The sequence below is a fragment of the Heterodontus francisci genome, chromosome 18 (assembly GCF_036365525.1).
Source record: "Heterodontus francisci isolate sHetFra1 chromosome 18, sHetFra1.hap1, whole genome shotgun sequence".
Taxonomy (NCBI): domain Eukaryota; kingdom Metazoa; phylum Chordata; class Chondrichthyes; order Heterodontiformes; family Heterodontidae; genus Heterodontus; species Heterodontus francisci.
In genome coordinates, this window is record NC_090388.1 from 75,256,420 (window position 1) to 75,279,924 (window position 23,505).

Here is a 23,505-nt window from a genome sequence, read left to right on the forward strand (position 1 = left end):
CTGCACACCCATTCTACACAGGTAGGAATGATCCCACCAACCAAAAACCCCATCCTTTGTAGTGCTTTTAATGTAGCAAAACATCCCAAGGTGCTTCAAAAAGGAGGAGGGATGAAGGCAACAAACTCAAAGCAGGAACAAGGTGACAAGTTGGGGGAGGTTGCACAGTTACATCTTTCAAAAGCTTTTGAAGGTGGGAGAGAGATCTAGCAAAGGTTTGGAAAGAGCTTTGCGAGAATATTCCTCCATTGGTAGGAAAATAAATCTCGTACATGTCGTACAGTAAAGACACCTCTAAAATTCCCACCACACCACAGTGTCTGGGAACAAAAAGGACAGAACTTGCATTTATATAGCTCATTTCATGACCTGAGGCCATCCCCAAAGTGCTTCACAGCCAATGAAGTACTTTTGTGAAGTGTAGTCACTGTTGTAATGTAGGAAACATGGCAGCCAATTTGCATACAGCCAGAACCCACCAACAGCAATGCAGTGAAAGATCAGATTATCTGTTTTAGATGCTGCTTGTGTGTCTTGGAAAGGGAAGGGATAAGCAAAACAGAGGGCATGCTGGAGTTGCAGAGAGAGATAAGGCAAAATCTGGCAGAGCTGCCAGACGATGGAGGAGTCCATCCATGCCATGACTGCTGCCATGTCTCAGGCTTAAGAGCACAGGTTGGCGACCCTCATGGACAACCAGATCCCACAAATCCAGAACTAGGGGGTCACTGTTTAAAAATAAAGGGTCACCCATTTAAGACAGAGGTGAGGAGAAATTTTTTTTCACAGAATGTTGTGAGTCTTTGGAACTCTCTTCCTCAAAAGGCAGTGGAAGCAGAGTCTTGGAATATTTTTAAGGTAGAGGTAGATATATTCTTGATAAGCGAGGAGGTGAAAGGTTATTGGGGGTAGGTGGGAATGTGGATTTGAGGTTACAATCAAATCAGCCATGATCTTGTTGAATGGTGAGGCAGGCTTGACGGTCTGAGTGGCTTACTCCTAATTCATATGTAGACCTGTGCTGACCTGCACACCATCGCCTCGGCCATGAGCTTGATGCAGCAGTGGCAAGGCAAGAGAAGCCTGGATACTTCTGCAGTTCCTGGTCATAGAGTCATACAGCACTGAAACAGGCCCTTTGGCCCACCGAGTCTGTGCCAACCATCAACCACCCATTTATACTAATCCTACATTAATTCCATATTCCCTACCTTCCCTCAATTCTCCTACCACCTACCTACACTAGGGGCAATTTACAATGGCCAATTTACCTATCAACCTGCAAGTCTTTGGCACGTGGGAGGAAACCCACACAGGTCACAGGGAGAACTTGCAAACTCCGCACAGGCAGTACCCAGAACCGAACCCGGGTCGCTGGAGGCTGCGGTTCTAGCCACTGTGCCACCATTGGTCCTTCTCTGGTGAGCAGGGAGGCTCAAGACAGTCTTCAAAGGGAGAAAGACAGGCTGACAGCCACATGTGGGGGCTGCCCTCAGGGTCCTCTGAGTGTGGACACTGGTTCCTCAGCCACTCCACCAGTGAGCCCAGCTCTAGCAGCTGCGATGCCTGAGGAGAGTACTGCACCAGTCCAGGACACCCCCCAACCCAGGCGCCCGGAACCTTCCAGGCCTTAGCCAGCCAGAGGATGCCCACAAAAATCATTATGGGCCAAGGAACAGCCTGCCTTCAGCCCAGCAGCTGCCACTCCACCATGTAGGAGCACCCATAAACAGATTAAAAAGAGCACACAGCAGAACTTTGGGTTTCATTGGTGTACCACATACACTTTGTGTTAAATAATTGAGAGATCCTATGTTCAAATAATTAGGCTTCATTGTCTTAAAGTCATGTACCATTATGCCTTAGTAGTGAGATGTTAACCTCACCCTTCCCCCTGAGGGTTATGCCAATGTGACCACAGCCCTCTTTAACATGCAAATATGATGACAGCCCTGGTTAACATGCTCTCCTATGGGCTCAAGCACACATTGCATCAGCTTGCAAGACAGGGACCACAAATGGAAAAGACACAACAGAGTTCAGGTATTTAAGGTGAGCCTTTATTTCACTCTGTGACTGGACACCAGGATGGCTGCAAACGAGCCATTGTGAGGTTGTCTCTTGCCTTCTTTGTGTGTTGCTCTACCCATCTGGCCTCCTGCTTTGGCACCACAGGATGTGCCATTTCTGTTGGTGGAGTCGCTGATGGACCTCAGAGCCTAACCTTGGTGATGGCCCAGCCTCTGGTCCTGCAGTGTGAGCAACAGACCCATCACACCCCAGCATGCCAACCCTATACTGATCCACCGATCCTCAACCCCCCAAACGCACATTTCAGCACCTTGTAGAGCCCCCGGTACCCCAGACCCCATTGCAGAGCCTGCACAATGCAGTCCCACATTGTCCTCCAAACTCCTCTCTTCCCCTAAACAGCAGTGCTCAAGGATGCCTACCCATCGCACCAATGTGGCCTCTCACCTCTGTGCCACCAGGTTTCACTGGTCTTGAATCCGGAGGCACGTGAGTGCCTCCCACTGTCCACAGAATCACTCACCAATCATTAAATTGCTTTTAATAATATTTAAATACATGTAAATCAGCATTTCAGCAATTTTAAAATAGGTTCCCATGGCATTGCGGCGACAATGCGCATTGTGCTTTCCCGCCACTGACAAAATCTGGAACCAATATCACAATGCTGGATTTCCGAGTAGATATCTACATTGTAATTCTCCGGCTCCCCCCACCCCCATTCCCGTTCTTGATGGCTGCACAAAATTCAGCCCATAGAGTGCAAAAGCCAGAAAGTTAGACTAAATCTAAACTCCTAGATGAAGTATTGTGTCCATTTCCGAGCACCACGTTTCAGGATGGATGTGAAGAGATTTACTAGAATGGTTCCAGGGATGAGAGATTAGTTATGTGAATTGACTGGAAAAGCTGGGTTTGTTCTGAGAGCAGAGAATGCTAAGATGAGAGTTGATAGAGGTGTTTAAAATCATGAAGGGTTTCGATAGATTAAATAAAGAGAACTGTTTCCAATGGCTGGAGTCAATAACGAGTGGGCAAAGACTTCATGTGATTGGCAAAACAAAATGCAAGAAAGAGGAAAAACGTTTTTACACAATGAATGGTTAGCATTTGGAACAAACTGCACGATAGGGTGGTGGAAACAGGTTCAATAATAGCCTTCAAAATACTTACAGGAGAAAATTTGATACGGGAAAGAACAAACAAGTGGGACTAACTGGATTGCTCTTCAAAAGACCTGGAACAGACTCCATCAGCCAAATATCTTCCTTTTATCTGTACTATTCTATGATTCTAGGAGGAGGCCCTCTGGACTTGTTCTACCATTTTATTAGTAATGGCATCTCTCCATCTTTTTAATCCTGATACCTGACCATTTCTCCCTATCCCTTCATACCCTTGCTTTCCAATTACGTATCTATCCCCATTCGATCAATCTATTCTGCAGCTTTGGCCATTATATTCGCACAGCCCTGTGTGTGAAAACATTTATCCTGGGCTTGTTAAGATTATGTTTCCTTGTCTTGGATCCGTTTACTTTAATGTCTTGTGGCCAAAATGCTTCTCCCCAGTTAGTCTAATGAAAAGAATCTTGAAATTAGTACACTTGTGGTCCTTTTTAAAAAAAAAATTACACCTCCATTAGGTTTTGCAAGCCCTCCATTCTATTTTGTTCCTACAGCATTGGTTTCCATGTGATCCTTGACTTTTGACTGATCTTTTTTACCCAATCTGCAATATCCCAGCTCTTGCTCCATTCTGTTGATTTTTGAGTTCAAGTTATTTCACCTGAAGTCTACTGTAATCAAGGTAACTGTGGAGGAAGATTTTCTATGGCTCTAATAAAATGGGCCTCTTTCTGTGCCTTAAACATTCTATGATTCTATCATCACAACTCATTTGCATCCTTAGCAGGCTGAAAATCCCTGATTTCCTCAGTACTGACTCTCTTGACATTGGGGATCAATCTCCTGGCTCTTCTCTGTCAGTGCTTGAACACCTCTTTGGTCCCTTGGCAACCAGCACTGGATGCGGTGTTAAAGGTGTGGCCTGACTAAAGTTGGATCTACTATCCTACACTCGATTATTCTAATGGTCTACCATCACCCATCCTCCATAAACTTCAGCTCATTCAAAACTCTGCTGCCTGGATTCAAACTTGCACCAAGTCCCATTTACCTATCAGTGACCTATATTGGCTCCCAATTTACCAATGCCTCCATTTCGAAATTCTCATTCTCGTGTTCAAATTCCTCCATGTCGTCACCCTCCCCTATCTCTGTAATCACCTCCAGCATTACAACCTGCTGTGTTCCCCCAACTGTAGTATCCCAATTTCCTTTGCCCACCCCATTGGCAGCTATACCTTCAGTTGTCTAGGCCCCAAGTTCAGGGATTTCCTCCCTAACCCTCTCCATCTCCTTTAAGATGCTCCTCAAAAGCTACCTCTCAACAATCCTAATATCTCCTTCTTTGGCTCAGTGTCAATTTATGGTAGATTACATTCCTGTGAAGTGCTTAGGGATTTTAATTGTGCTAAGGCACTATATAAATGCAAGTTGTTGTTGTTGTCTGACTTATATTCTTCTGTTTTGACAATGTAGTTCATCATCCTATTGGCTCTTATTGCCCTTGATGCATTTAGCACCTCAGTTACAGCATGTTATACTCTCAGTGGCACTGCATGATAGAAGGCATACTGAGAGAATCTACCAAAAGAACATCGAAATAGTTATGTTTTATGGGCTTATAGCTTTATAAGGAACTGTCTTATGTATTCTTGAAACCGTTGTGTACAAGTGACCATCAAATAGAACATTGATTATCTGCATGATTTGAATAATTAGGCAAATTGCCCAAAATGTTGGAGGAGAATTTTAATATGGGTAAATGAAAGATAAAGAATTTAATCTGTTGGTCTTTACTGCTTATTAATTTACAGTTGAAAAATTCATAGTTGAAGCCATGGTTTGATGATATTGGCTCCACCACTTTCCAAAGTCAAGGGGACAAGAAATATGTTCAATAAGCCAATTACAATTATATTAGTTTCTGTACAACCTGATCTCCCCCCACTACGAGCATACTACAATGACCCAGATATCAGGTGTACAGAGGTACATTCCAGTTTAGAGGGAAAGAGGGCTTATAGAAGTGGGCTTTGGAGCTAAGTATGAAAAAAGTTTCTGAAGCAGCAGCCGCTGATCTGTTCTCCTGTTCTACTCACTGTGACTTATAAAATTAGCATGCTTGCCTCTGAGTCATGAAGGTTGTAGGTTCAAGTCCCATGCCAGAGACTTGAGCACATAATCTTGGTCAGCACAGAACTGCAGTAGTGAGGGAGTCATTAAACTGAGGCCCTATCTGCTCTGTCAGATGAATGTAAAAGATCCCATGGCACTATTTCAAAAAATACTTAGGTTCTCCTGGTGGCTGGCCAACATTTATCTCTAAAACAGCCTATTTTCTCATGTAAATTTGAGGTCATTCAAAACTCTGCTGCCCATATCCTTATTTATGCCAAGTCCCGTTCACCCAGCACCCCTGTGCTCATTGACCTACATTGGCTCCTGGCCAAGCAATGTCTTGATTTTAAAATTCTTATCCTTCTTTTCAAGTCCCTGCATGGCCTCACCTCTCCTTATCTCTGTAATCTCCTCAAGCCCCACAACCCTCAAAGATATCTGCATGCATCTATTTCTAGCCTCTTGAGCATCCCCTATTTTAATTGCTCTGCCACTGCTGGCTATGCCTTCAGCTGCCTAGGCCCTAAGCTCTGGAACGCCCTCCCTAAAGAATTCCGTCTCTCTATCCTCCTTTAAGATGCTCATCAAAACCTACCTCTTTAACCAAGCTTTTGGCCATCTACCTTAATATCGGCTTATTTGGTTCGGTGTTGAATTTTGCTTTATAACACTGCTGTGAAGCATCTTGGTGTGGTTTAGTATGTTAAAGGTGCTAAATAAATACAAGTTGTTGTTGTATCTCATTGCTGTTTGTGGGACCTTGTTGTGCACAAATTAACTGCCACATTTCTTACAACTGTGCCTGCACTTCGAAAAGTACTTCATTGGCTGTAAAATGCCTTGGGATGTCCTGAAGTCGTAACAGGCCCAAGAACCAAGAACTGGTCAACATGAAACTAAGTGATTTAGAGCTTTATGTGAATTGCCACAATGCGATTATCTGAAAATGATTTATGCCTCATCGTTGCGAAGTTTACACTGCTGCAAGAGCCACAAAGCCACTTAAGAACATCGGAATTGCTCGACGAGAAAAGATCAAGCTCCCTCTAGTTCGTCTTCTACTATCCTGGTAGTCGCATCATATGGCAATAATGGAAGTGTTGTCTAATCATAGTAATCAGCCTTATCAATTAATCTATGACAGACCCAGATGTATGCGAATTGGCTGTCATGTTTCCCTACATTATAACAGCAACTACACTTCCAAAGAACTTTGTGCACCTTGGGACATTCTGAGGTTGTGAAAGAGGTTAAATGCAAGTTCTTGCTTTCCTTTCTAATACAGAACAACACCATTTTTTATTGGAAGAATCACTTTGGTATGCCACTATGTGTCAAGGATTTTATTTTCACTTTACTATTCCAAAAATCAGAACAAGGTTATCAGCAGAGATGTACAGGTGTGATGTCAGAAAGGAAACTTCAATAATTACACATGCAACCTAATTCATACCAATTTGTAGCACTGAATTAAAGGATTTATTGGGCTGGGTGCTTCCTTAGCACATTGCAGTGGGTATTTGGTCTTGTTAATCATAGAAGACATTGCATGTAGCCTTATTGTCTACCTGCATACCATGTTGAGAGAGAAAAACACAGAATTCACTTCAATGGATTGGTGCCTGATGGCAAGACTTTATAGGACATCAAATAAGAGTTTCGGTACTGAAGTTATCCTTCATTCAAACCTACACACAATGGGAGTAGACAGACGAATGAACAGTTTCACTGTTCAAGGTATAATGTACATTCATGACATTAACTGCAAACACTTTGTAAATTAAGGAAATGGAATGAACACGGTTTTATGGGAAAATCTATTCATGCCAAAGCAGTTCATATAGAATGCCCTGTGCAATCTCCAGTCTCTTTCAAATCTGGTGAGATTATCAATAAATATTAGCAACTTGTTATCAGCAGTGAGACAGAGTTCAGTGCTTGAACACTAAGATAGGTTCCGGTTTTTGCATAGTGAAATAGGGCCCACTGTGACAGAGCCTAGAGACTGAACACTGGGATAAGGTCCAGAGGTATAGGATCCAGAGACTGAACAGTAGAATAGGGTCCAATGGTCGAATAGTGAGAAAGAACAGAAGAAATAGGAGCAGGAGTAGCCATCAGGCCCCTTAAGCCTGCACAACCATCCAATAGGATCATAGCTGAACTTCTACATCAACTCCACTTTCCCACCCTAACCCCATATCCCTTGATTCCCTTAGTGCCCGAAAATCTATCGATCTCAGTCTTGAATATATTCATCAACTGAGCATCCAGAACTATCTGGGTAGACAATTCCTAAGATTCGCAACCTTTGAGTGAAGAAATTTCTCCTCATCTCAGTCTGAAATGACCAACCGCTTATTCTGAGACTACGATCTCTAGTTCTAGGCTCTCCAGCCAGAGGAAATAGCATCTCAGTATCTACCCTATCATGTCCTCAAAGAATTTGATACATTTCAATGTGATCATTCTTCAAACTCCAGAGATTATTGGCCCATTCTACTCAATCCTTCCTTGTAGAACAGTCATCCCATCCCAGAAGTCAAACTGGTAAACATTTGTTGCACCCCCCTCTGAGGCAAGTATATCCTTCCTTTGGTATGGAGACCAAAACTATACACAGTACTCCAGGGGTGATCTCACCAAAGCCCTATATAATTGCAGCAAGATCTCCTCACTCTTATTCTCCAGCCCTCTTGCAATAAAGGTCAACATACCATTTGCCTTCCTAATTGCTTGCTGTACCTGCATATTAACTTTCCCTGATTCATATACAAGAACATCCAAATTCCTCTGAATACCAACACTTACTGGTCTCTCACCTTTTAAAAAGTATTCTGCTTTTCCACTATTCCTACCAATGTGGATAGTTTCACACTTTCCCACATTATACATTATCTGCTCATTCTTGCCCAATCACGTTATCGGTCTATATCCCTTTGCAGCCTCTTTACATCTTCTTCACAGCTTACTCTCCCACCTAAGGGTCAGTGATTGAACAGATTTTTGCCACAAATTAAGAAACTATCTACTTTGGAATGTAAGTTAATTGAGATATTGACTGAGAACAGCAATGGTTTATAATTATGAAGTTCACCACATCAGGTAAATTCAACATGGTGTCACAATTAGCTTTGCATTGTTTTCATAAAATTTGATTTCTAGAAGTCTTTCACCTAATGGATTTAAACACAATCTTTGTAATAATATTATAGTGCATCACACTCCCAATTGATGGACAGAAACAGGCAAATTCCTGTAGAATTCCTGGGAAATGCAGTGAATTAGACACAAACATTTCACTTTTATGAATCAGGTATAAATTTCCGGACCGATGGGATGTTTGCCACCCACAGACGTCTCACATGAAATGAGACTTAGCTATTCCATTCCAGTTCCCAGAGAACCTTCACATAATCCTCAGTTAAAACCTGTGATGCTTCTCATTTCAAATTTATAAAATGTTTGCATTTAGAATCAACAGGCTCAATGCACATTTAATGTATATAATGCACACCAAGACTTCAATATCTTCTTTATATCTTGCAATAATAACATATTATAGCTTTAATACTTGTTATTCATAAATAAATTATAGATTTTATGTAAAAATAGAGATACTTAAAAACTTGTTTGCAGTAGAACTGCAGTTTGGATGGCAGGAATCAGAGGTCACAACCTTTTTTTTTATTAGAGATACAGCACTGAAACAGGCCCTTCGGCCCACCGAGTCTGTGCCGACCATCAACCACCCATTTATACTAATCCTACACTAATCCCATATTCCTACCACATCCCCACCTGTCCCTATATTTCCCTACCACCTACCTATACTAGTGGCAATTTATAATTTTTGATTATATAAGAAATCTAAACCCTGCATGAACCCACAATAGTCATTTGTTTGCCCACCAAATGATTAATTTTTCAATTGTTGCCATTTTGGTCTTAACACAATGTTAAGATTTCGAGTTGTGCTTTTGTAAAAATGCCAGATTTGATACCTGAAAGACTGGCGTGGATTTATAGAACAGAACGGGAGTCTGAAGTGCGAAGAGAACACGATGGGGTCTGTGTGGGGAATAGGTGGGTGGCTGGGTAGGCTGGTTGAGCGAGGGAGGGAGGCTACAGGGACATGCAGAAACTGGCATGGTCCACCTCAGGCATTAATCAGGGAATGACTTCTGCAGTGTCACAGTGCCTGGAGTAAGCTGTGCCAGCATGTTCAATTACAATGAATCGCAAGCACAATTAAGGTCTGGAATGTACTGCCTGAGTGTGTGGTGGAGGCAGGTTCAACTAAAGCATTCAAAAGGGAATCAAACTGTTAACTGCAAAGGCAGAATGTGCAGGGTTATGGGGAGAAGGTGGGGGAATAGCATTAAGTGAATTGCTCATTCGGAGAGTCGATGCAGACACAATGGGCCGATGGTACAGCACCATGTGCTGTAACAATTCTGTGATTCTGTGAAACCCTATTTAAAAGGGCTGTCATAGACTGAGGATTGTTACCATGGAAATTATGTAAGATCATGTCAGATCCTAATTATTATATCGCCAGCACTTTAGGGAGATGTGAAAACAAAGTTTCCTTAACAATGAGATGTTCCTAATGCTCTAATATCTAAAAGAAGCCAATTAGCAATGATCTTTTCCCCCTTTAAAAAACTAATTCTGCTAATTTTCTCCACTCCCCTCTGGAAGCTGCTGACCACTTGCCTAGGCACAATTCTACAGGTGCTTTCCACAAATCTTGCCCAATGGACATTTATTCAAAGAGTAAGCAACAGTTAGCTTTTCATCCACTTGGCATCGAGAAAGAGCCCAATCCAACCCTCCCATTCACACGCTTCTAGTGGGGTCAGCGGAGAGCAATCAGGAATGTAAAAGTCAGATTTTTCCCATCTTGACCAGGGCTGCTGAAGCTCCAGACATTGACCGGGTCTCTGCCTTGAAGAGAAATAGTTTTGCCCTTTAATTTTAAGTACCTAGAGGACAATATAACCCATTCGTGACAATGTTGTCAATTATTTCTTTAAAATAATAAATAATATTTCTTTGTACGCATTCTGTTACAGAGACCTCAAAATGACGGGGTAACTTGTGAAAAATCTATAATATTGCTGATATCACTAAAAGAATGGACATCAGGGACCATGGTCCCATTTATTGCACAATGAACAGATCAGGACAGCTGTTCAGCTCCTCGTTGCTCATTCAGAATGGCCCTACAGTTCCTTCATCAGGTTATCCAATCCTTTCCTCAACAATTCCAGGGTTTTCCCCTTCAGTGCCCTATCTGGAAATAGAACCCTCTCTTGTTTCTGATATCAATCTTAAATTTATCTCCTCCTGTGTAGACAGTGAGCTCAGTGGGTTCTACGACTTGCAATGCCATCTGTCCTAGTGCTGATGTCAAACCAAAGTCCCCATCACAACGCAACCCGTGGCTAAGATCTTCACAGAGCCTGCACAGGAAGCAGACCCTTTGAGTCTTACTATTTTTATCATCCCGCCTATCAACATGCCCCTTTCTGCTTACATGGGCTTGTTATCTGCCTCACTATTCGATGACGAATCTTACTCCTAACATTTCTCCTGTGTTGACTTTCCCTGACAAGAAACAATCTTGATTTTCTGAGGATAAACGCAGACACACTGTACATTGTGATTTATATCGGATGACTTTTGTAAGTAATGTTGCACTCCTAACAAGCTTCAAGGCTGCATGCTACTCATTTTTGTACACGCACAAATGTCCAGTTGGTCTATACAAAAGGAGTAGAAAGACCCACACTCTTGTTGATCAGCTTGCTTTGACACAAACTGGAGCGAAGAGACCTACAGTGGAATTCTTTGTTTTAACTAGCTTCTGACTATTCGATTTTGTTTGATAAATAATAATTTATTTTTTGGTAAACATTGGGACTAATAAATTAAGTTTTGGCAGACTTTGCCATGCACAAAACATAAGAAACATTGCAGGAAGGGCTAAAGTGGATGGTATTGGTTTGGTTCCTTGGGATCAATGGTGGCTGCTTCAAGTCATTTTGGACAGCACCAAATAAAGAAAGGAGTTAAGTAAATGAACCCAAGAGGCCGGAGAAGTTGAAATTCACAGTCGCACTGCAAATTTTTGAGCGTTGATAAGTCACACCAACTTCTGGCTATAAGACCACATTCATGATCAACACTTCTTGGTTATCTTCACAGTAGGAAGATTCTTTTGTTACTTCAGTCGCCCGGGACTCTACGAGAACCAAATTACTTTCCCCTTTTTTTACGTCATGTGAAAGTTGAGAGCAAGCCATTCCTCTGTCACCTTGTGCTTGGTTCATGAGGGCTCTGGTCACCCCTCCTCTCGCCTTGCAATCTCTTCTCTAAACGGTCCAGTTTGCCGAGGTTTTCTCGCAGAATCTTGCTATTCGGCACAAGCTCTAGGGCTTTCTCGTAGTACGCACGTGCTGCTTTGTAGTCACCCTGCGAGATTAGGACATCAAGATGGGCATTAAATGAAGCCACAGATTAGGAACCAAGCACACACATACAAGGAGAAATTGTAGTCAGGCAGGTATTGCAAGCAGCTAGTAGGCCCGATGTAAGAAAATTATATATATAGTTGGTGATCTACTTGACTTCCAGTCTCAAGCTTTTACCCAATATCACCTGCTGTCACATCCTAAATATAAAAGCCTACCTTTGATGTTCAGCCAGGGTTCTCACACATTTAACTTATTGCACACACAGCACTGTCGGTTCAACATCATCTAAAACTGTCCCTTTATAAAATCTCAACCAGAGAAGCTGCTGATGCTGAAACTACCAGGCTGGTGCTGGAGGGGGTCCTCCCCTGACGTTAAGACTGAGGTAGATTATTGGCCAGAGTAGAAGCTTCACTCGGCATCTAGCCAAGCTGTATCGCATTTCCTCTAACTCATAAGCATCCACATTCGCACACACGCATACACAAAGTAACGCACACAAAGAAAATCTGCATTTGACACCTATTCAACAGGCTTTCAAGACAACAGAATGACTGATGGGGGACTTGCCGTTTGCAAAGCACCCATATTTGATGCAGTTTTATTCAGTCAATTAAGTAGCATTGCCAAGTTGAGGTAAAGGACACTTTTTCTGCTGACCTTTATGTGCCGGATCCCTCCCATGTTCATCCAAGCCTGCGACAGATCTGGGCTCAACTCCACCGCCTGCTTATAGCTCTGGGCATTTAAAACAAAAAAAACATACAGAACCCATTTCAGAAACAGCAAAATATTCAACACCAGGAAACGTTTTGAAACCCTTTTCTGCTCACAAATATGGGAGAACAGCAAAACCGTGAAAACTTGCTTCCCCTTTTCCATGTAATACAACAGTGTAGCTATTGCCAATTTTTCAGATTTACACAGTTACCTGCATAATGGTTTATTGGACTATAAGGCTTAAACTTTAGGCTGATAATTAGGGATGCTGATCTTTTTCTTTTGTTAATACTCTTTCCTCCCTCTCTGTCAGCTCATGCTGGGGAACTCCCTCTGGTCCGTCACCCACCTGCCCTTGTGTGAGTGTAGAAAGGGCTGTGCAACTGCTTGGGGCATCACAACTAGGCCTGACCTGCACCTTAACCAATGCTTCCACATATTCACGTACTAGCAGGGATAACTAGATAGTGACCGGAAGCATGAAAAGTTTGCTCTTCCTAAGGGTTCAGTCAGGGCAATTGTCCCCACTTTGACGGCCAATTCAGAGTAGGTTTCTCTTGCGTCACCGAGAAATTATCCTTTAGTAAGTTGACAGTCTTGGCTGAGTGGTAGGCCTCGGGCCTCTGAGATCAGAAGATCAAGGATTCAAATCCCATTCCAGTGACTTCAACATAATATCTACGCTGACACTCTCATGCAATCTTGAGTGAGTGCAGCACTGTTGGAAGTGCCATTACTTTGGATGAGATGTTTAACCGAGGCCCTGCCTGCACTCAGGTGGACATAAAAGATCCTATGGTATGATTCGAAGAAGAGCAGGAGTCCACCCTGTGCCCCGGCCAATATTTATCTCTCAAACAACATCACTAAAACAGATTACATGGTCATTATCACACTGCTATTTGTGGAAGCTTGCTGTGTGCAAATTGCCTGCCATGTTTCCTACATTCCAACAGTGACTACACTTCAAAAAGTACTTAATTGGCTGTAAAACACTTTGGAATGTTCAGAGATCATGCAAGGTGCTATATAAATGCAAGTTTTTTTCAGTAATAACAGCATTGTGTACATAGGATTTCATTCCTGAGGCTGTTTCATTGGGCTGGATTTTGTGTAGGATTCAGGCCTCCTGGCGCCAGGCCGAAAAGGTGGGGGGAAACCACCCCCCCCACCCCACCCCCCCGTCTGCCTTTATGTGCCTGCCCCATCAAATCGATCCTCTGGTCTTTTTTTCATCAAAGTTTCACGAGGCTGGAACCCTGTCCCTTTAAAAATGGGGATCCCACCTCCATGAGCTGCTCAGCACTATCGGAAGTGCCACTTGAAGCGATGACCACTACTGGTACTGCAGAGGCCTCAGACTCAGGCCCAGCAGTGGAACCCCGGACAAGAGGTAGGTGATGCAGGGTCGCCGCAGACAGTCCAGAAGGCCCAGGTGAGAGGGTGGTCCATGCAGTCCACCCGGGAGGGGGGGGCCCTCTGTGGGCCACAAATTGCCCACGGAGGAGGGATCACCCCCCCCCCCCCCCCACCCCCCCACACAGGATGCACCTTGTGTTACAAGGCAACTTCCCTGCGTGGTGGAGGCCCCACCCGCCACTGGTAAGACCCCAGCGGCAACAGCAAGAGGCCCTTCATTGCCTGTTAATGGGCCTCAATTGGCCTCTGGGCGGGACAGCCGTTGTCAGCCTATCCTGCCCCCAGGAAGATCATTTGGTGATGGGCAGGCGATGGGTTCTCCGACACCTGCCACCTATCACGATACTCTGTACACCCCCTGCCTCCAACCCCACCTCAGGGGGGCCCATAAAATCCTGACCACTGTGTCTACTATATCTGCAAAGATTAAAATGGCTTCACAGTTCCCAAGATGGCTTATCTGGTGCAGGCAACTGAACCCCATGGACAAAAAAGGTCCCAGGCCCAAATCTCAGTTAACGGACTTCAGTGAAGGGTAATGTTAGAGGCGGCAGGGATTTAAAAAAAAAAGACTTGCTTGGTTTAATGTCTCATCTGAAAGATGGTAATTCCAACAGCACAGTACTCCCTCAGTACTACACTGGAGTGTCAACCTTGATTTTTGAATTCAAGTCCTGGAGTGACTCAGAGGAGGGAAAGCTACCAACCGAGCCACGGCTGACCAAGTACCCACACCAAACCTGCATTAGAGCAAGATCTGCCTAACAATTGACAGTGACACCTAATGAAAAGTGTGCAGCTTTGAATGATGAGTGCGGACAGGAGTGAACACAGCTGTAGTGCCCTTCATGGCCTAATAGCCATCCAACATCTTAGAACCCCACGGGTTGGATAGCAGCCTACACTTTTTGAGTTAACTTTTTCAGGACAAGAGAGGGGGAAAGCACTGGGAAAAAAAAACTTTTAGCAAAAAAAAAAGGAGCAGTTTTAATACATTTTATGTATTGTACATTTGAGATCCAACTAATAATAATGTAACTTTCTATCAGAGTCTGAACAGCATTTCAAGGTGAAATAAACGGCACCTCAAATGCCACATCCAGCCGATTCAGCTCCCTCAAAAGATTTCCTTCTGAAAAATAAAGTTCCGCAAGGATTTTTGGGTCTTTGGGCTTCATTTGGACGGCCCTTTTTACAGCTTCAAGTGCCTGGTGTGAAAGAATAAGAGATTGTGAGCACTCATTCATTTGTCATCTAAGAATTGAGAAAATACAAAATCAACTGTACAATAAAGAATCCAAATTCTAAACACACACAGGCACACACACAAACAGACACACACAGGCACACACATAAACAGACACACACAGGCACACACACAAACAGACACACACAGGCACACACACAGGCATGCATAAACAGACACACACACAAACAGACACACACACAAACAGACACACACACAAACAGACACACACAGGCACACACATAAACAGACACACACAGGCACACACACAAACAGACACACACAGGCACACACACAGGCATGCATAAACAGACACACACAGGCACACACAAACAGACACACACAGGCATGCATAAACAGACACACACAGGCACACACACACAGGCATGCATAAACAGACACACACAGGCACACACACAGGCACACACACAAACAGACACACACAGGCACACACACAAACAGACACACACAGGCATGCATAAACAGACACACACAGGCACACACACAAACAGACAGACACAGGCATGCACACAGACACACACACAAACAGACACACATAGGCACGCATAAACAGACACACACAGGCACACACATAAACAGACACACACAGGCACACACACAAACAGACACACATAGGCACGCATAAACAGACACACACAGGCACACACACAAACAGACACACACAGGCACACATGCATAAAGACAGATGCAAACTCACATGGAGACACACACATGCACCCTTGCAGACATACACACACACAAACAACAATAATAACTGAACTGCTGAAAACTGAAGTTTTCAAAGACATCTATTTATTTTCATCAGGATAACAAAGGGTGTTTCTTGACACACTCCACAGAGTTCATGACTGTAATTATTTTTCTCATCCTCCAGACAGGGTTTGCCCCTCACGTTTGGCGGGACTGAGAGTTCCAAAAGTATTGAGAACCCCCAGCCTCTTCCTCAAGTGGCTCTGTGGTGAGTATCAGCAGGCTATTTGGCCATGGAAGGAGAGATCCCACAGCCAAGCCCCATGTCAGCACTGCAGCCTCACAGCTCCAGGGACCCGGGTTCAATTCTGGGTACTGCCTGTGCGGAGTTTGCAAGTTCTCCCTGTGACCGCGTGAGTTTTCGCCGGGTGCTCCGGTTTTCTCCCACCACCAAAGGCTTGCAGGTGATAGGTAAATTGGCCATTGTAAATTGCCCCTTGTGCAGGTAAGTGGTAGGGAATATGGGATTACTGTCTTCTTCTTCTTTGGCCTCCTTATCTCGAGAGACAATTGGTAAGCGCCTGGAGGTGGTCAGTGGTGTGTGGAGCAGTGCCTGGAGTGGCTATAACGGCCAATTCTAGAGTGACAGGCTCTTCCACAGGTGCTGCAGAAAATTTGTTTGTCGGGGCTGTTACACAGTTGGCTCTCCCCTTGCGCTTCTGTCTTTTTTCCTGCCAACTGCTAAGTCTCTTCGACTTGCCACACTTTAGCCCCGCCTTTATGGCTGCCCGCCAGCTCTGGCGAACGCTGGCAACTGACTCCCACGACTTGTGATCAATGTCACAGGACTTCATGTCGCGTTTGCAGACGTCTTTAAAGCGGAGACATGGACGGCCGGTGGGTCTGATACCAGTGGCGAGCTCGCTGTACAATGTGTCTTTGGGGGTCCTGCCATCTTCCATGCGGCTCACATGGCCAAGCCATCTCATGCACCGCTGACTCAGTAGTCTGTATAAGCTGGGGATGTTGGCCGCCTCAAGGACTTCTGTGTTGGAGATACGGTCCTGCCACCTGATGCCAAGTATTCTCCGGAGGCAGCGAAGATGGAATGAATTGAGATGTCGCTCTTGGCTGACATACGTTGTCCAGGCCTCGCTGCCATAGAGCAAGGTACTGAGGACACAGGCTTGATACACTCGGACTTTTGTGTTCCGTGTCAGTGCGCCATTTTCCCACACTCTCTTGGCCAGTCTGGACATAGCAGTGGAAGCCTTTCCCATGCGCTTGTTGATTTCTGCATCTAGAGACAGGTTACTGGTGATAGTTGAGCCTAGGTAGGTGAACTCTTGAACCACTTCCAGAGCGTGGTCGCCAATATTGATGGATGGAGCATTTCTGATGTCCTGCCCCATGATGTTCGTTTTCTTGAGGCTGATGGTTAGGCCAAATTCGTGGCAGGCAGCTGCAAACCTGTCGATGAGACTCTGCAGGCACTCTTCAGTGTGAGATGTTAAAGCAGCATCGTCAGCAAAGAGGAGTTCCCTGATGAGGACTTTCCGTACTTTGGACTTCGCTCTTAGACGGGCAAGGTTGAACAACCTGCCATCTGATCTTGTGTGGAGGAAAATTCCTTCTTCAGAGGACTTGACCGCATGTGAGAGCAGCAGGGAGAAGAAGATCCCAAACAGTGTAAGTGCGAGAACACAGCCCTGTTTCACGCCACTCAGGATAGGAAAGGGGTCTGATGAGGAGCCACCATGTTGAATTGTGCCTTTCATATTGTCATGGAATGAGGTGATGATACTTAGTAGCTTTGGTGGGCATCCAATCTTTTCTAGTAGTCTGAAGAGACCACGTCTGCTGACGAGGTCAAAGGCTTTGGTGAGATCAATGAAAGCAATGTAGAGGAGCATCCGTTGTTCGCGGCATTTCTCCTGTATCTGACGAAGGGAGAACAGCATGTCAACGGTCGATCTCTCTGCACGAAAGCCACACTGTGCCTCAGGGTAGATGCGCTCGGCCAGCTTCTGGAGCCTGTTTAAAGCGACTCGAGCAAAGACTTTCCCCGCTATGCTGAGCAGGGAGATTTCACGGTAGTTGTTGCAGTCACCGCGGTCACCTTTGTTTTTATAGAGGGTGATGATATTGGCATTGCGCATGTCCTGAGGTACTGCTCCCTCGTCCCAGCACAGGCATAGCAGTTCATGTAGTGCTGAGAGTATAGCAGGCTTGGCACTCTTGATTATTTCAGGGGTAATGCTGTCCTTCCCAGGGGCTTTTCTGCTGGCTAGAGAATCAATGGCATCACTGAGATTAGGGATTACTGTAGGGTTAGTATAAATGGGTGGTTCTTGGTCGGCACAGACTCGGTGGGCCGAAGGGCCAGTTTCAGTGCTGTATCTCTAAATAAATAGATGTCCAGACATGCCCACTTTCAGAAGGGGATCAAAGGCGATGAAAAGCAGGAACCCTTAATTTTGGAATTGAGGCCGAAACCAAGTATTGCACCATAGCTACCATCCCAACTGACAAAAAGGATAGTACAATATTATAATTAACATCTCCTACTTGTGGAGGAGACAAAAACTAGGGCTATAAAAATAAACCTATAGGAAATTCAGGAGAAACTTCTTTACCCAGAGAGTGGCTTGAATGTGGAACTGGCTACCACATGGAGTGGTTGAGTTGAATAGCATAGATGCATTTCAGGGGAAGCTAGACAAGTACGTGAGGAGATCAAGGAAAGGAGGATATGCTGATAGGGCGAATAGGGTGGGAAAAGGCTCATGTGGAGCAGAAATGCCAGCATTAACCCTAACAGCCTGTTTCTGTGCTGTAAACGCAATGTAAAGTTTATGTAAAACGCAGGATCTCATTACATTTTCATAAAAACACTGAAAAAGCTGTAGAGGCTGTTCACCTCATTTCATAAGCTGGCAAGCAAGTGTGTGCTACGATACCCTTGGAAATGTTTTAATAAGGATTGGCTCTTACCTCTTTCAAGTTGCCCCTTTTGCTATAGATAACAGACAAGAGGCGTTGACACTCCAGGCAGTCACTCCTTTCACTCGCTACTTGGTTAATGAGTCGCTCAGCTTCGCTGGCTCTGCCAGCCACAGACAGGACCTGGGCCTAACAAACATGTTAAGGAGACGGGAGTCAATGTGCAACATTCCTGACTTGGAAAGTAGTGCAAGTGTTGGTAACAGCCTTTGGCAAACTCAGGCAGCAACTACACAGGCAAAAGAGAGTAATTATGAGATCTACAACAGGGTTCATGGTTTGACCAGTCCTGAGTATGAACTACAACAACAAAGGTGGCCTATTTCAAGGCTTTGCAATCTGACCCACACTGACTCTAGCACTGGGATGCACTTCTGCTCAGGAATCAACTTCATACAACAAACACTTGGTATAATTTAAAAAGAAAAGAAAAGCAAAGCTTTCACTTACACAGCACCTGAATGTAGTAAAATGCCCAAAGTCACTTCTCAGGCATCAGACAAAATTCGACACCAAGCCACATAGAGATAGTAGGATGCGGACTTGGTCCAAAGAGGTAGGTTTTAAGGAGTGACCTAGAGGAGGAGATGGGGTAGACATGTGGAAATATTTATGGGGGAATTCCAGAACTGAGGACCTTATTTTTTGTCTTTGATTTTTGAATTTGAGAAAACTGGTTCCAAGATTTTTGAAATAAGCATTTTGATCAATTAAACTGTGAGGTTTTTTATCTCTTCTTATACCCACAGACCTCTGATTTATTACAACTGAAAGCATTTGGATTGTATCTCACAAATTGGTAGGTTCAGTTACTGATTTTATTGGTGCATGGGAACATAGGAATTGCGAGACAAAGAAAGACTAAAGTCCATCATCTAGGTCCCCTCTTCTACCATCCTGGTAGTCACATGATACAATGATAAGCCAAGCGATCAATCTCTCTCAATTGGTCTCCAACAGACACAGATATGTGGTGGACAGCTTTGGTAACCACAGATCCAAAGCCATCTGTTGCACCCTAGCACATTACACTCACCACATGCCATGTCTCAAATTATTCACGTGCGGTATCCCAAATTGTTATTTTCTGAAATGATCTGAATGCATCAACATTTTCTGCTCCTGCCATCTCCCTAGGGAGCCTGTTCCATAGATTAGCCTGAAATTTTAACTCTGTAAGTGGATAGGTTTTGAATGAGTTAAAATCTCACCCAATGTTTTCACAGATTAGTTTTGAATTTACCCTCCCCCTCCCCAAGTCTATTGTAGGCCATGTCCTCTGGATATACTGTTCTGGACAAAATGAAACAGTGTGTCATGATCTATCTTAGCTCATCCCTTTCGAATCTTAAAAACAGTAAACTGTCACTTCTCAACCTGATTTCCACTGAGAACATGTTCTAGTCACATAATTGCTCCTCAGAGACTAACCTTTCCATCCCCTCAATCATTCCAGGTGCTCTCTTCTGTATTTCTTTCAATAGCTACAGTATCTTTACTCTGGTGACCAGGACAGTAAACAGCATTCCAAGTGCGGTCACACCAATAATTTATAAAACGATCTTCTTTAAAAAAAAAGAACTTCATCTGATTTGCTTTACTCAATACATTGCCCAAAAATTTATTGTCAGTCAGTACTCCCAAATCTCTTATCTTCCTTACACTTTATTTTCTTTCCATTAAAGTGATTGTCCTTTTTGGGAAGTTTCATTCTCATGTGAAGCACTTTGCATTTCTCTCCACAGAATTCCATCAGCTGCCAGTCTGTTAAATTCCCAAGTATATTCAAATCCTCCTGTAGCTTATCCTATTCAGCTTTGGGAGAAATTGCTGGTCATGTTTGATTGGTTGAATCTTTTCATGCTTTATTTATTCCTTTGAGATTTTGCTGCTGAGTTCTGATTTGTTGCTGTTTGATAAATGAGCAAATCATAGAGGTGCAATGTCCAAGTGGGAGCCAATTAGAATTGTGCAATGGGAGAAGTGCAGCATTACAAACAGGAAATGCCACCATTTTGTATTACGTAGTTGTCCTTCAGCACAGCTCATGAGCAGTCAGAGGATATGCTGGTTTTGATCTTCTGTGGTGTTGCTCATAGCTTGTGAGAACATGCCCTGTTCGGAGGAGGAATTATGGGTTTGGAAGGGGTGTGGAAACAGTTAAGGGAGCTGAGCAGTTGTGGGGGTAGTGAATTGTTTGGGAAGTACAGTGAGTGAGTGATTGAGGGAGGAAAGTAGTGTGTACTCGGGGTACAGGCAGGAGAAGAGAAAGTGAGGGGTCAAGGAAGATAGAGAATATTAGTGATGGAGAGGTCCTTGGGAATTAGGGTGATGAGGACTTGAGATGAGCATGAGAATTAAGGTTGTGACTAAGGCAGGGCAAGTGAACATTTAGGAATAGTGAGTGGGGAGTGATTAATTAGTATTTAGAAGGAGGGCAGTGAAGTTGAAGTTTGAGTGATGGGAATGAGGCTGTTGAGGGGGTGAGTGAGCAGGTGAAAGGAAGGCAGGTGCACTTGGAAGGAGTGCATATTTCAGGTGGCCAGCAGCGCCACTGGGAGTGATGGCCACTGCTGGTATAGCAGAGGCCTCAGGCCCAGGCAAAGCAGTGGAACCCTGGAACAGAGGTAGGTGAGGCGGGGTCACTGGGGCCAGCCCAGAAGGCTCTGGTAAGAGGGGGTGGGGGAGGGGAGTCCTAGGTGGTAAAGTTGTTCCCAATGGGGGTCCTCCATGGGCAAGAAATTGCCCACAAAGGAGGGTCCACCATTGCACCCCCCCCCCCCCCCCCAACGCCTCATTTTAAAAGGTGTCCTCCCCATGTAGCGGAGGCCCCAAATCCCAGTGGCGGCATGAAAAGGGTCTTAATTGGCCACTTAAGGGCCTCAATTGGCCTCTGGGCGTGAAGGCCATCGTCAGCCTTTCCTGAGAAGGTCGCTGGGCGATGGGGAGGCAACGGGCCCTCCGTCCCCCTCCTCAGCACCACCCTTCACAATTCTCTGTGTCCCCCACCTTCAACCCTGCCTCAGGGGGACCCATAAAGTCTCGGCTGATGTCTACCTGGCTGGCTGGCATTGCTGTGCCATGAGCTAAAAAAAAATGTAATAACTTGTTTTCAAATCATTGTTTTAAAAAAAAACTCATAAGTAAGCAGAAGTCAATAGAAAAGAAAATCGAGCAGGCTGCATAAGACGAGCTCCAGATTTGCAACTGCCTGGTTTGCGTTATTGTCCAAAATCAATTTCCCCCAGCAGTCTTTTACCCCAGTTGTGGGATAGCTCTGCGCTCCTTAATGCATCGTGGAAACTTCTGCACAAGCTCAGACAATGCCATCTACCTGAAGCAACAGAATGATGGCAGGGTTACCAACTCTGGTTGGACCTATTCCTGGAGTTTCATCACTGACCTCTCTCCAATCACCAAGCACACTCTAACAACCTTTCTTCCCATCCCCAAAAAGTGTTCAAAGAAAATTTTAAAAAGCTTTTTTAACCCTCCGATAACTTTTCTCCTGAGTTACTCACAGTACTGTCAAGACGATTAATTGTTGATACCTGGAGAATCCTGGAGGTGTGGCTACATTAAGTGATAGCTCTGCAGACAATATTAACTTCAAGCCTAGGCTTTTAGGAAGAGATTCACGCCTTAATCTAATAACATTAACAAGGCTATCCAAAGGCTGAAATGTATTTTACAGGTTCAGAGTAAGTTTCACATTCATGTTTCCTTCTGCATTGTACATACCACCGCCAGCTGTATTTCGCTGTTTGTGGGCTGCATTGTGATGGCCTCTTTGTAGATACGCAAGGCCTCCTCGTACCTCCCTGTGTTGTAATACAGAGCCCCCAGTGGAGACAAGACATCCACAGTCCTGGTCACATCTAGTGCTCTGTAAACAATAATAGAACAGCTTCAACATGTGGACAAACTCTCTGATACATCTTTTCTATCAATATCTGAGGCATCCATCTCAGGACAACAGTCTGGTTGTCAGCAGGAGAGGGAGCAAAGCACAGCAAGCTACCAGCTTGGCTGCCTCCCGGTCCCGCCCCAGTTCAAGGGTCAAACCGTTCAAGTGGGACTTATTATGGAAGTCACTGTGAGGGCAGTAGGCTGGAAATAGCCACTTTAACCATCGCAGATTTGAGTGAGGGGCCTACCATCGATGGTCAAGACCTTTGTGTTCAGAACAAGCAAGACTCACCAAAGCAGTGGGTTTCATTTTTTCCGAATGTTCTTAATTGTCAAGGTTTCTTATGGAAAACTGGAGTCAAATCGCCCTTTTTCCTGCTGTGTTGTAAACAGAAACATTCAGCAGGCCAGGCAAGCTCTGCAGAGAGCAGACAAGTTGGAGAAATTACAGCATTTACAAAAGGGACTGAAAGGTGGCGGAGAAAGGATGCACACACACAGGCCAAGAAATACAATCAAAAACACAGACCAGACACAGCAAGGTATGTGGACATCTTAAAAAGATATGGATAGGCAGAAAAAAGGACTTGCATTTATATCGCACTGTTCACAACCATAGGACATCTCAAAGCGCTTTACAGCCAATGAAGTACTTTTGAAGTGGTCACTGTTGTTACGTGGGAAATGCGGTAGTTAATTTCCGCACAGCAAGCTCCCACAAAACAGCAAGGTGATCATA

General features: G+C 44.4%; 1 protein-coding gene across 4 annotated transcripts in view; it reads right to left on the minus strand.

Moving 5' to 3' along the window:
- Nucleotides 1-23,505, minus strand: part of tmtc1 (transmembrane O-mannosyltransferase targeting cadherins 1) — a 236,714-nt gene that overhangs the window by 22,429 nt on the left and 190,780 nt on the right. For 3 of the 4 annotated variants that reach the window (XM_068051004.1, XM_068051005.1, XM_068051006.1), the window contains exons 15-19: nt 22,599-22,743; nt 18,849-18,986; nt 14,983-15,105; nt 12,419-12,496; nt 11,599-11,756 (exon numbers count right to left, since the gene is read on the minus strand). In XM_068051004.1, the coding sequence (XP_067907105.1) occupies nt 11,599-11,756; nt 12,419-12,496; nt 14,983-15,105; nt 18,849-18,986; nt 22,599-22,743 (642 nt within the window). Of the gene's footprint in view, nt 1-6,604; nt 11,757-12,418; nt 12,497-14,982; nt 15,106-18,848; nt 18,987-22,598; nt 22,744-23,505 lie in introns of those variants that run through there. The other variant, XM_068051007.1, reaches the window with a different exon arrangement.